The sequence below is a fragment of the Zootoca vivipara genome, chromosome 3 (genome assembly GCF_963506605.1).
Source record: "Zootoca vivipara chromosome 3, rZooViv1.1, whole genome shotgun sequence".
Classification (NCBI taxonomy): domain Eukaryota; kingdom Metazoa; phylum Chordata; class Lepidosauria; order Squamata; family Lacertidae; genus Zootoca; species Zootoca vivipara.
In genome coordinates this window covers 65,739,613-65,753,521 of record NC_083278.1, presented here as the reverse complement: position 1 = coordinate 65,753,521, position 13,909 = coordinate 65,739,613, and the positions used below count along the sequence as shown (strand labels likewise).

The window sequence follows — 13,909 nt, the reverse complement described above, 5'->3', positions numbered from 1 at the left end:
CTCAGAGAGTGGGGGCACAGAAGGAGGAAAGGAGGTTTGGTGCAGGAGTGGGAATCATTCCACTTGCTCAATTACTTAGTTGGCTACAACCCTTATTCCTGATATTTAGCACAGAGGTTACACTAGAATATTATTTCCATAACCAGGTAGAGAAAGAGAGAAAGTACAAATGCAAAATGTATGGGATGTTGAGGCAAACACACCCTATTAAAAGCACTGCAAAATAGTCCCTATATCATCAGAGGGCAGCCTGAAAAACTAAAACAAAAGCCATTTTCTTTATGCCATCACCATGAAAAACAATTACTTTGGTGCTGTGAATCTGTCGCATTGATATATTGCATCAGTAAGACTTACCTCTTTCAAGAACTTTCTGGACTTTTATGTGGTTTGCACAGAACCCACTGTACAATTTGAAGTGGTCAGCATAATACAGGAAAGAACCTCCCAAGGAGAACAGCAGTTTCTGAAAGCAACACAATCAGAAGTTAGGAAGAGAAAAAAGTTTATTTTGCAGGCACTCTAGTACATTCTTTAGTTAGAAGATCCATTCCTTAATGCAAAACATTCGTGGCCTGCCTTCCAGTAGCATTCAGGGAGTGTATTAAAAGCAGTTAAAATAATGGCATACAATTCAAAGACATTGTGCTCTGAAAATGATGAACGCAGACCTCAGCAACACCTTTTGCAAATATCTTAACATTAACAGGGGTTTAACTAAGGAAAGCCAGTGCTCTGATTGCCACACTGCAAAAACAAACCAGAAATTCACCTCCAGAGTCATGCCCTCAAATGCAGAAGTGTTAATAGCCCATGGTGTTGTGGGCCTAGTTTACCGATAATGGCATTCCCAGTTGTGGCCAGACAGGGCCCTCCCTGTTGAATTTCCAGCACCTACTGAATATGAATATCTCTCTATATCTCTCTATATCTATATCTAATCTATATCTATATCTAAATCTAACAAAGACAAAATTCAATAAAAACTATGAAATCAAAATTTAGTTAAGTATTTTATACCGTAGTGTGTGTGTGAATATAAAAATCCAGCAGGCATATTAAGTAAATTATGATTTCATAGTTTTTTATTGAATTTTGTCTTTATTATATTGAATTACTTGTACATAACTTATTATAATTAAGTGGTATAGAAGTTGCTTTGGATATATTTGACCCTGATACCAGATTGGTAGAGCCAATCTTTCTATTGAAAGATTGTTTGTAAAAACATGAGAGAATATGAGAAAAACCCCTAACATGAAAAACAACAACAACAATTAGTTTCCCCTCTCTATATGCCTGTTTTGCAAAATATATGGGGGGGGGATATTATTAAAAACTGCATTCCTTTCATGGCATGTAGTAAGCAACTGTACGAAAGAAACTAACACTTATTCCCAGATTTGCCATATTTTTCATCCCACAGAACAAATCAGAAAACAAGAGCTTCATAACCCTGTTTGTGTTCAACAATGGTGTGACTACTCATGGACATGCACAGCCTGGCCAGAGGGATCCATGCTCTGGGAACATTCCTGGTGCTGCAATGCACATCAAGTGAGGCTGTCTTTGAAGTCTGTTCAGAAAGTGCAGTTGGTTCAAAACACAGTGGCTAGATTATCGACTGCTACTTTGGCACTGCAGGTGTCATCAAGTTCTAACAATTTCACATATTTCTTTTTGCGTCAAAAGGACAACAAAGATGCATAACAATAAAAAGCACAAAGACAACGTCAATGCTTCATGTTATTTACGTGTACGAAGCAAAATGTTTGTGTTCAAGAGAGAACAGGGTGACCGTGACTCTTAAGACAATAATTTGCTCAGTTTTTGAGTACAGCATTTCCTCCTCCAGATAGTTATCAAGATAATACAATTATAGGATGGGACTAGGGGGAGATCAGGCATGGGTTTGTTGTACCTTGATGCCATGCAGGTAAGTTCTGACATGGAAATCATGAAAGTGAATGATTTAATTGGGAAAACATTTCAACTTATTTTACTTTTCCGGATGTATGACAATAAAGACATGCTTCTTAAGATTAAGAAAACTCTTTCCCCTTTCCCTTAACATAAAATTACATGAATTCCTCCTGCCAAAAGAGTACTCACTACATGCTTGACTGTCTGAAAAGAGTTTAGCAGTCAATGCTTTATACAAAAGTAATTCTGAGGAAGAGAAGAAATCATCCTCATGAAACTACAGTTCCCAGGATCTTTGAGAAGAGAACCTATGTCTACAGAATTAATTTTAAACAGTTTGGGTCTGCAATATGCACATATGCCCTTAAATTCACCCCAATGTAATATTTTTTGGGGGGGTCACAACCTTCTCTCTGGAAACTTGACTCCCTACTTTAGCATTCCAATCCCCTATAATGAGAAGAACACCCTTCTTTGGCTTCATTTCTAGAAGGTGTTGTAAGTCTTCATAGAATTGGTTAATTCCACTTTCTTCAGCACCGGTAAAGGTAAGGGACCCCTCACCATTAGGTCCAGTCGTGACCGACTCTGGGGTTGCGGCGCTCATCTTGTGTTATTGGCCAAGAGAGCTGGCATACAGCTTCCAGGTCATGTGGCCAGCATGACAAAGCCGCTTCTGGCAAACCAGAGCAGCACACAGAAACGCCGTTTACCTTCCCTATTTATCTACTTGCACTTTGATGTGCTTTCGAACTGCTAGGTGGGCAGGAGCTGGGACCAAACAACGGGAGCTCACCCCGTCACGGGGATTCGAACTGCCGACCTTCTGATCAGCAAGCCCTAAGCTCTGGTTTAACCCACAGCGCCACCCGTGTCCCCAGCACCGGTAGTTGGTGCATAAACCTGGATTACTGTGATGTTAAAAGGTCTGCCTTGGATTCGTATCGAGATCATTCTATCATTTTTGAGATTCCATCCCAGTACAGCTTTCGTCACTCTTTTGTTGACTATGAGGACCACTCCATTTCTTTTACAGGATTCTTGCCCACAGTAGTAGATTTGATGGTCATCCGAACTGAATTCGCCCATTCCCGTCCATTTTAGTTCACTGATGCCCAGGATGTCAATATTTATTCTTGCCATCTCATTTTTGACCACATCCAGCTTGCCAAAGTTCATGGTTCTTACATTGCAGGTTCCTATGCAATTTTTTTCTTTACAGAATTGGACTTTCCTTTTGTTTCCAGGCATATCCGCAACTGAGCGACCTTTCAGCTTTGGCCCAGCTGCTTCATCAGCTCTGAATCTACTTGTACTTGTCCTCCGCTCTTCCTCAGTAGCATGTTGGACGCCTTCCGACCTGAGGGGCTCATCTTCCAGCGTCATAACTTTTACATGCCTGTTGTCTTTGTCCATGGAGTTTTCTTGGCAGGGATACTGGAGTGGCTTGCCAGTTCCTGCTCCAGGTGGATCACATTTAGTCAAAACTCTCCACTATGACCTGTCCATCTTGGGTGGCCCTGGACGGCATAGCTCATAGCTTTTCTGAGTTATTCAACCCCCTTCGCCATGACAAAGCAGTGATCCATGAAGGAGGCCTAACACATTACTCATGCTTGTCTATGCAGTGCTAAACCATGGCTTGGCATTACACATGAACTGAGCCAAAGTCAAAACAGTGCCCCCTGTAAATAAATACAATTCAGCTGAAGAGATGGAAAGAAAACAAAGCAAAAATGGTTACTAACAAAATGTACATGTACTTTTATGAGTTTGAGGTTTTGTATTTACCCGGAACTGAGAAGGTGTTTCAAGTGTGTTGAAATCAGAGCAGGAGGAAATGCCATCTTCAAGAGTCTCTAAAAATACCTTTTGAAAATCCAGCATCTCTGGCAGACTGCCAAACAAAGACTCCATCTACATGTGGGGAGGAGAATCAAATATGGAGCATGTGAATTGTTTGTACTTTACGGTAATACTATCCAAGAGAAGGCAATCAATCAATATGTTGCCACAGTAAACAAAGAGACACAGCATTAATGAATTTGTCTCATAATAGTTTTGGCACTGAACATGGAAAAACAAGTGGTTTCTGAAACAAAGATGTCTTAGAAACATTCTCGTCAGAAGTGTACTCAAGTTTTATAACTAAGACATGATTGATGCAGTGGATAGAAAAACACAGATTGTCTTTTCTTTCATGTATGATATGATGGAAATGCTTGCAACATTGCAAAAGATTGGAAAGCAGTTAAAACAACAAAAGCAAAATCCTCTCACCTCATCTTGAGTGAGGAAGGTCTCGCTCTGAAGAGGCTCCAAGTATAATTGGAAGAGGCAGCTCAGGTCCTATAAAGGCACCAAAATTGCACAGCTTCAAAAGAAAATAATTCCTTGATAACATTCACCCGGGTATAAAACTAATGAAAAATAGTTTTAAACTGGAATCCAAAGCCTTATTATTCTAACACTATTGCTTGAACTCCATAACTGTGTCACTTTTACTAGGAATAGCAAAGGCAGCTTAGGAACATGATGACATGAAAAAAGAACAGTTTGAACAAAAGAACCTTACTCCCCATCTCCCTCCCTCCCTCCCTCCCTCCCTCCCCACAACCGCATGATTTCTATGACAATAATGTCCTTATCCCGAATGTAAATAAACTGTGAAAAAGACCCTATGGATCAAAAACAGAGACGCTATATGTACTTTTCCTTGTTTGTTTGGTAACACAATACAATCTTTAATAAAAAAACTTGTTAAAGGAGGAAGAACTGTTTATTTCTAGCTGAATGTGTCACTGGAAGAAGGTCATCATCACTGAGGATTATGGCACCACCTTGTGGTAAAAAGCAGGAAAGAGAACTGAAGGGAAGCAGGCTGCTCCCAGAATCACATTTGTGTCCTCACCAAGCTTGAACATGTTGATTGGGAGGGACCTACTTCCATAACAATATTAGCTGTCAAAAATGGAAATAGCCTAAGCAAAGAATGAAAGGCAGGAAAGTGAATTAGATTCTGGGAGCTGCCTACTTCCCTCAAGTCCTCTTTTAAAGGTCTCTTGCCTGCCTTTAACCACAAGGTGGCGACATGACCCTCAATTATTGCCTTCTCCAGCAACACAGGACTGTTAGTATCTGTAAACATGAACCCTCTAAAGCAGGGGATTCATCCACCAGACAAACAAAGGGCTGTGGTTTATTCTAACTAGTCTATAAACCACAGTTAGAACAGAGCACAGTTCTCATGTAAGGACATCGCAGACAGCTGTGATTAGTTTTAAAGAAAAATGAGAAGTTTTCGATCTCATGTGTGCAAAAGGATAGCAGAGAGGAAGGCAGAAGCATGAGAGTCCAAGACTTGCTCCTGTAACACCAATCCATAGCGTAGCATTACATTCTAAAACTGGCCATAGTGAATAGTTATGAAACAAATGCCTGATCTGAAGATCTACAGAGTCATTTCTGCTGAAAGTCACACTGATGTAATAATGAACACTAAAAACAACAACAATACAACAAATTTATGTAGTGTTCAAGCATTCAAATATATAATTTATTCAATATATTATATATTCAAATATAACTGCCCTATTAGTTAAGTCCGTACTATTATCCCATACTGCAGATGGAGGACTGAGGCTAAGAGAACACATACGGTAAAAGTCTAAGCTCTTAGCTGCTGTATGACACTTTCTCTCACAGCTGGCCAGACCTGTTTCACACAGAGCTGACTCGATGGTTCTTGGCATACTGGATATTAATTCTCATGCATTTTAACACTGTCAAGAGAATGTCTTCAAAAGCACAAGTTTTGTGTTCTTTTTAAAGTAAAGCTTTAAAAGATTCTTGAGGACAATAGAATATATGAACTAATGAAAGCTGAAGATTTAAAACTTCTTCCAATCATCACATTTTAAACTGACTCACTGATGCCACACTTTTGGTGGATTATAGGAAGGGAAAAGATTCTAAACTGCTAAGACTTGGAACCTTATGGTATGGGCAAGGGTCAAAGGTCTACATGGGAAAGCTTTCGCGTGTGCATCCAACACAGGGTATGCAACGTGGAAAGAACTGCAGTTGCATGAAAGCATGCATGGGAAAACATTTGGGAAATCCTGTCCTGTGCCCTCCAAATTTTGAATCTTTTATTCATGGGCAAATACCCATAAAAGATTATGGGATGCCATATAAAAGGCAAACATTGCTGGTTAATATATGGAAAACATCTGCTAGAACACAGAGGGAAATAAATTTTTCCAGCCAAATAAGAACTATGAAGAAAAATGAACACAGTAAAATGTTTGTATTACCTTTACATAGGATTTTTCTGTGTCCATAAGCTCTTGGATGACCTTCCTAAGTCTGTCTGCGTCCGTAAGTTGCCGTGCCAGTGGCTTCAGAGGCGGAATGTTCTTTATTCCTTCCATACTGTTTACCTGAGATTCATGGAAATGGGGACCCAAAGCTGAAATCTGTTCGGCGTTCTGTCGGTTGAAAAACACAGAGACAAACTAGTTATCATACTTTGCTTCCCACTGCACATTTGACATTGACATATGTACCATTGCACGTATAGCAGGAAAATACATGGTTAAGGAGTTCAATTTCTAACAGTGCAACCCAACAGTTTCTAACCAGTGCAATCCCATCCATATCTACCCAGAAGCAAGTCCTATTGAGTTCAACTGGACTTGGTCCCAGGAACATGAGTATAGGATTGCAGCCTACATGTTTAATGGATAAACTCTTAATTCTACGGCCCAGCAGATGTTGTTGGACTATACCTTCTATCAACTGTGCCCGTTGGCTATGCTAGTGGGGGCAGATTCCCCCCACCCACTCCATTTGGTGAATGAATTATTTAGGATGCAAATACGTAATACAGGTTCTTGCTCGATCTAAAATATCCATGGGAGATAGTGTAAAATGCACAAATGTGAGCATACTAAATAGTAAGCTAAAAACACGTTCAGTTGTCAGCTTTCCAACCATAAGGTTTAAGAACTTTTATAAAATTTACATTTATAAGAAGCAGAAATCAGGGCTTCAATCTTAACTTTCCTCTCTCTTTTTTCTTTCTTGCTCCCCATCCTCCAAAAAAGCAGTTCCTGGAGCTGGGGGGGGGGGGCTTTGGGAGTTATGTCAGTTATGGTGCAGTGAGCTCTAGATTGTGGAAAAACTGGGGGGGGGGAATCTTTCTTATTACGTGAATGGAAGAGAAATGCAGAATCCAAGACTAGACATTGCTAGGCCTAGAGCTCTCCAAGAGAAGAACCTATAAGCGTGTCCTAAACCAATAATTTCCAATGCTCTTATATTTTTTGTGGAGGAAAATAGCAAAGATTTCCTATTTTCATTTAGTGATTCAGACATGTATTTTAAGAACTGCTTGGCTTCTGATTTTCCTGTTACAACCCATTTATTCAATCAGAAAAAATACACACACAAAGCCACTTTTTTAGATCAGCCTTTGAATGACAACAGTAAGAAAACCACATAACTCTAGAGCTCCAAGAGGAAAGGATAAACAACAACAACCACCAGTTATGTTAAATAGGACGACACATTTCATGTAATATGCTGTTTGACCTCAAGCTGGAGAACTAGATGGGGTGGGGGGGATGGACACTGGTGTCCACTCCAACTTAGCAATTCTATAATTTTCAGTTACAGGTAGGTAGCTGTGTCGGTCTGCCATAGTCGAAACAAAATAAAAAAATTCCTTCCAGTAGCACCTTAGAGACCAACTAAGTTTGTTATTACTATTTGTTATTGGTATGAGATTTCGTGTGCATAGCTTGTCTCTAAGGTGCTACTGGAAGGAATTTTTTTATTTTGTTTCGACTATGATTTTCAGTAACTATGGCATTTCTAGCTGAATTGCTGTCGTATGATAACTTCCTTTTTCAACCACACATTTTTTTCAATCTTTCTTGTGATTATCAGCCATCCCTGGGCCTGCTGCCCTGCCTTTTCTTATTTTAACCCCTCTCCCCCTTTTTCTCCTCATATTTCCTACCCTGCAGATTTGAGGTCTGTGTTCAAGGGCTTCCTTTATTTTATCTCTTGCACACAGAACAATGGTTGTAGGTGCTTCAAAAAGATGACATCCATTGTCAACAATGCTGCAGATCAGACATGCTAGTCATGCAGCCTACTGTTAAGTAATACAGTATTATGTTCCTATTTCTCGAAATACATTATTTTACTATCTGAGTAGCATTGGTCAAGGGAAAAGTGACAAGAAAGAAACATTGTTGTGTATTTTTAAAAACTCACAGAATGTAGGAAGGGGTTAGAAATGGTCAGTATTCCAGACCCTGGCGTTTTTATAACAAATGACCACCCACAAACAATGTCAGCATGAATCCTCAGTTTGTTATCTGAAGATGTTAAATTGTTGTTATAAAGAACAAAATGTTATCATGCTCACAGATACACCGGAACAGATAGATGTTGATAATGAAGTGCTGTTTTCTAGTTTAGTGCTATATCTGTGCCAGACTCATCTGCCCAAAGCATTTTCCAGGAATGTGAGTGACTTCAAGCTGTGTCAAGATTCAACACACTTGTCACATTTCATTTTGTGTTCTTCCTCACTGTCCCAGTATTTCATGTAGTTTAATCTTCCAGAATTGTAGACTTTAAAGTTTTCTCTAAAATGAATTTGTGCAGTTGCACCTACGCCTCCCCCTCAATAAATTGGATGCAATGCACCAAAAGTTATTTAGAAAATGATGTATTTAGTTTTTGCTTACTGATTAAACAACAGATAAAATGGACACGGTGAGCAAGCTTCAGACTTAGGCTTCTCATCACTCCTACCATTATTTTAGCAAAATAAAAAAAAATCCTTCAGTAGCACCTTAAAGACCAACTAAGTTTTTATTTTGGTATGAGCTTTTGTGTGCATGCATTTGGTATATGAAGAAGTGTGCAGGCATTGCTTCGACTCAGACCAACACGGCTACCTACCTGTTTAAGGTGATGTATTCAAGGAGGCTCAGGCTCAATGGAAGCCTCTGAATCAGTATTAGTTTGAAGCCTAATTCTAAAGCTTGTTGGCTATTAATGTTGTGTTTATAATAAATTAGAAAGAATGTAAGTGGTTTCTCTATGCAATTTCAATAGTATACAATGGAAAAGGTACTTCAGGATTCAATTTTATCACAGATGTTTAAAGCATGGCTTAGACGTAAGCTGTCCCTGCACTCAGAGTTCTCTGTCATCTTCTGTTGTTGCCACTCTTAAAATCCAGAAAGTGTTAATTAAGAAGTAAGTTGCAGGCTATTGCAACAACTGTCGAAGTCTGCAGTATTTAACTCATTGTCCTTTGTACTTAAGTAAATTCATTTTAGTTTTCAGATGTGATATCCATGTATGGAAGGTTCACTTCTGTGCTCCTATCAGGAATGAAAGTGCAAATTGTATGTACATCTGGATAATGGAGCCCATCTATCACAATGCTTTACTTTCAATCTGTATCTATACATGACTATGAATGAGAAATCAAGAATGTTACGCAATTTACATAGAGGTTTCTGCGTGTGGGCTTGCATTTCCCATTTCTGCATACAAGTCTCCTGCACTGTATCAGCATAGCTGTCAAGTTTTCCCTTTTCTCACGAGGAAGCATATTCAGCATAAGGGAATTTCCCTTAAAAAAAGGGAGAACTTGACAGCTATGTGTATCAGTGCTGTAAATCCTGTCATCACTGAGGTTGGAAACTTAAGGGACAGCGCAGCGCTGCAGCCAAAATCCCCCCTCTCCCAAAAAAAGAATCATTCTGACATAAATGTTATCTGAAAAAGAAACTCCTCTACTGCCAAAGTAGGAGGATTTCGCTAGTTGCAGATTGTATCATAAGCACAGTTATCCTAGAGATGCCCTTCCTTGTTCTTCTAAATGCCTTCTCAGATAGTTTATAGCTGCAAGATGTAGAAGGGAGACAATTTTGCAAAGAATTCTGAAACAGAACAATTGATGAAGTTTGATTCAACATGGTATTGTGAGTAGTATTGTTTTGGACACCAATCTCAAACATAATCCCTTTAAACACACACACACACACACACACACACACACACAGCAAGTTAAGTTTACCCTTACTCAAGATCAATTCTGTTAATTACTGCCATGCTCACTTACGGATATTATTAGATTAACAACTGTGCATGCATTAAATGGAAGGACAGTCCATAAGTTTTATATACAATTCCTGCTTCTTTCAAATTTTGTGTTTCAAGTTTGCTCAAGCAATTTAAAGAACGAAACACTTACCCTTGAAATTATCCTCTGCAGGGATCCGTAAGCTGCTGATGTTTGCTGCTTTGCTGTCCTTCCTAAAACTAAGCCCTTAACTTTGGTTTTACTGTGCTTGGAGGCAGGCATTATATAACTTGCCTCAATGAATTTTTCTCCCTTAAGAAACAAATACTTCAAAAAGGGAAGGTGACGAGGCCCTTTATTAAGTCACTCTGGCACATTATTTTGAGGTGCACTTTGGCAATATGGAAAAAAACAGCACCCAGCAGTTACCTTGTGCACTGACGTATGCTAACCTGATATTCTGCTGTTCTGCATTTAGTTGAGCTAAACAAAATAGAGGAAAAAGCACGCTACTCAAGTCTATAAAATATCTCTTACAAAACTATTGCAATTACTGCAAGGGGTAAAAGAATACCTTCAAGATTCAGCTGAACACCACAGGGTTTCTCTGCTTAAAGAAACCCAAAATTTAGATATAAATAGATGGGGAAATGAATATTGTTAAGGTAAATACAGTATCTGTTTTGTGGATCAAATCCCATTTAGAGGTTTCTGGCTAACAAACCCTATGAAATTTAACACGTAACCCAAAACATTAGGTACTATTAGAAATCTGCTGGATAGAGAGAGAGAGAGAGAGAGAGAGAGAATAGCGAAGCTGGATGGCTGTGAAGGTCAGTGTGAGTTTTCAGTGCCACTGATGCTCTGTCAGGTATTTCAGACACTGAATGCCGTGGCTTCCAAAACAACAACACAGCACTGGAAAGTTAGAATGCCAAAAGTTGTATACAGTTCAGTGGGGTTTTTGTTTATATAATTTTTCTTGTCCTTTATTTGATCTCCCCAGTTGTAATTGTGTCAATACAAAAATCTAAGCTGTGCTGATGAATAAATTAATGCTTGAAAAGACATTTAACTCCCTATACTTCATTGTATCTTAATTAATGGCCCCTGCTTTAAATGTACATTTGTGATATTTGAATACTATTATTTTTAATGTTTACTTTGCAACCTCACTTGGAGACCTAATGCTAAAGGGGGGGGGTTAATTAAACAAACACACATGGGATTGTTTCCAGAACATTTTGAGAAGATTTGAAAACATGCTTCTGGATACATTGTTTATTTATTCTTTCATCCATCATTCATTCTTTCCATTTCTATCTTGCCCTTCATCAAGTCGCAGTCCAAGGGCAGGTTATATACTATGTGATGTGATGCATGGTGATTGCTGAAGCCTGCATTTCTTGGAGCTAGTTAAGAAGAAACCTACAGAAAATGTTTCTGCATACAGTAGTGCTGTAGAAAAAGTACTGCTTTAGATTAAATGTTCAAGAAATCCTAGTTTTCTCCCCCTTAAGTAATATGTTCTATTAATGAATCAATCCCATAAAAAGTTCTGAAATAATTTATCAATAAAGACAATAAAGCAATTTAATAATAAATATGTAAGTAAATAAAATTTCTAGTCCAGTACAGATAGAAACAGATATATAGATCTCCAATAAAAAGTCTTGTTTAAAAAAGGTGTTCAATAGGTGGTGTGAAGACAATAAAGACTATGCCTAATGGGAGGAACTCCAAAGTTACTGACTGATGTACAAGAAAGGTGGAGAACCTTTGTGCTGGTTGATACCAACCAAGATCACATTTCAGAAAAGAGTTGGGGCTAGAACAGGGCATACTCACATTACATCTACTCACAAAGCATGAAAATCTGTCCTATACACACCCTTTCCCTCTCTTATTCAAAGCCAAGAAGAGGGGCAAGAGCCAGGATGCCTGGTTAGCTGGGGTTCTCAACCACAAAACACCAGGGCTGGCCCATCTCTCTATGGCAATCTAGCTTCCACACTCCACGTGTGGCCTTTTGAGCAAGTACACCTGCATGCCTGCATGTATGCTTCCCAGTGTCTCTTGGCTCTGCAGCCAAAGATGAGATGGGAAGAGCAGCTGGAAAGGTCAGGGATTCCAACAATGGGTCCCTTCAGATATTGTGGGACCCAATTCCCACAATCCCCAGCTACCATGGCTTGTGGTCAGAGATGATGGGAGATGTGGTCCAACTGAACTACATGGAAAGTGCTTAGGCCCAGATGAACTGGCATCATGATCTGCATTTTCACCAATGTCCAAAGGTTCCTTATTCTGGTTCTACAGCAAGAATATTAAGACAATAATTATGGCTCAAAGTTGGGTCTCCAATACTCATACAGAGCTTCAGACATGCAGCGGCTATTTTCATTTATGAGCCAAGTAATATCTGCATGCACAATAGGTTAGGTGCATGTGTGCAATGAAACGCCATCATTCACAAAGAAGCCATTTGATCATGGTGAACTTCTTAGTATGCTTAGCTTGAATGTAATTTTTTGCATGTATGAAGTGGCTTTCATAAGCAAGCAGGCAGGCAGGCAGGCAGGCAGGGAATCAGCAGTACTGAGTACCGACTATTGTCTAATGATGTCAATCTTTGCACAATTCTGTTCTTAACTTCTGACATGCTACAGTATAAATATACTAATGGTTAGGATGGGTATGCTAAGACTGTATGCATCAATTATTTTACATACATACTTACTTACTTACTTACTTACTTACTTACTAGCAAAATGCCAGGTATGACAGGCAGGGTAGGATGGGTGGGGAGAGAACCCAGTTAGCAAAGAGTCTGGGGCTTGTAGTACTCTACATACATACATATACATATACATATACATATACATATACATATACATATACATATACATATACATCCACCTTAGTGAAGGCCAACACTTCACTCGACCCAATGGGAATGGAATGGCAGACACTCACTGATAGAGAAAAAGTAAAGGTGTACAACAGGGACATCCACACTCCCCAAACAGGGTAGTGACTGATTTAGCTCACTGCCACTAGACTCCGCTTTCATTTGAAGACTTTAAAACTGTGTAAATCCAACATAGAAAGAACCAGGGAAGTAACACGAGTGCCAAAAGGTCCCCCACCCCACCCCACCCCAACCCCCTACAGACTGCAGCTCTTGTATTTGTCTCATAAAACTGAATAGAAACCCTTAAAGACTGAGCCAATTCCAATCTCTGTAGTCTTGCCCTGTCTCCTATCTTAATGTCTTAGTTATGTGTTTCACAATTACTCTTTTTCTTCCTCATTGAAATTCTGTGAGATAGGTCACTATTATTCTTTTCTTTTTTCTTTTTTGAAGAATGGGAATTAAGGCTTAAAGATGACAATTTGCCTGAAACTACCTAATGTAGCTGTGGCTGATTGCCAGAAAGAGAATATACTTGATGATGAATTGAAGCGATACAGAATAATGCCATTTCTGAAAAATAAATGCAACTCATCGTGATTTTTAAAAAAAGACATATAATAACTGGCTGCTTGTATAACTGGAACCCAAAATAGAAGTGATGACGTATGATGCCATGGTAGCCACGACACATTGCTCCCTAGCCTTATCAGTAAGATGCAGTTGTCAGAATGGCTTTGCACAATGGCATTGTATATCTGAGGGTATGTGTGAGATAAATCTGGCCAAGTCATTACAGATTACTTTCCATTCTCTTTTTAGTGTGAATGAAGGCCATTGTCCAGGTCTGAAACATGTGCTGAGTGCAAATGGGAAAGAATAAAAATTTAAACCATGAGTAGTCAATGTGGTGCCCTCCAGATGTTGTTGGATGACTTCTCCCATAATTTCTGACC

The 13,909-nt window shown here is 39.2% G+C and overlaps 1 protein-coding gene across 5 annotated transcripts in view; it reads right to left on the bottom strand.

Moving 5' to 3' along the window:
- Window positions 1-13,909, bottom strand: part of TIAM2 (TIAM Rac1 associated GEF 2) — a 131,856-nt gene that overhangs the window by 9,967 nt on the left and 107,980 nt on the right. For all 5 annotated transcript variants that reach the window (XM_060272772.1, XM_060272770.1, XM_060272773.1 and 2 more), the window contains 4 exons: window positions 6,240-6,413; window positions 4,204-4,272; window positions 3,715-3,840; window positions 358-466 (listed from right to left, as the gene is read on the bottom strand). In XM_060272772.1, coding sequence (XP_060128755.1) covers window positions 358-466; window positions 3,715-3,840; window positions 4,204-4,272; window positions 6,240-6,413 — 478 coding nt within the window. The remainder of the gene's footprint in view (window positions 1-357; window positions 467-3,714; window positions 3,841-4,203; window positions 4,273-6,239; window positions 6,414-13,909) is intronic.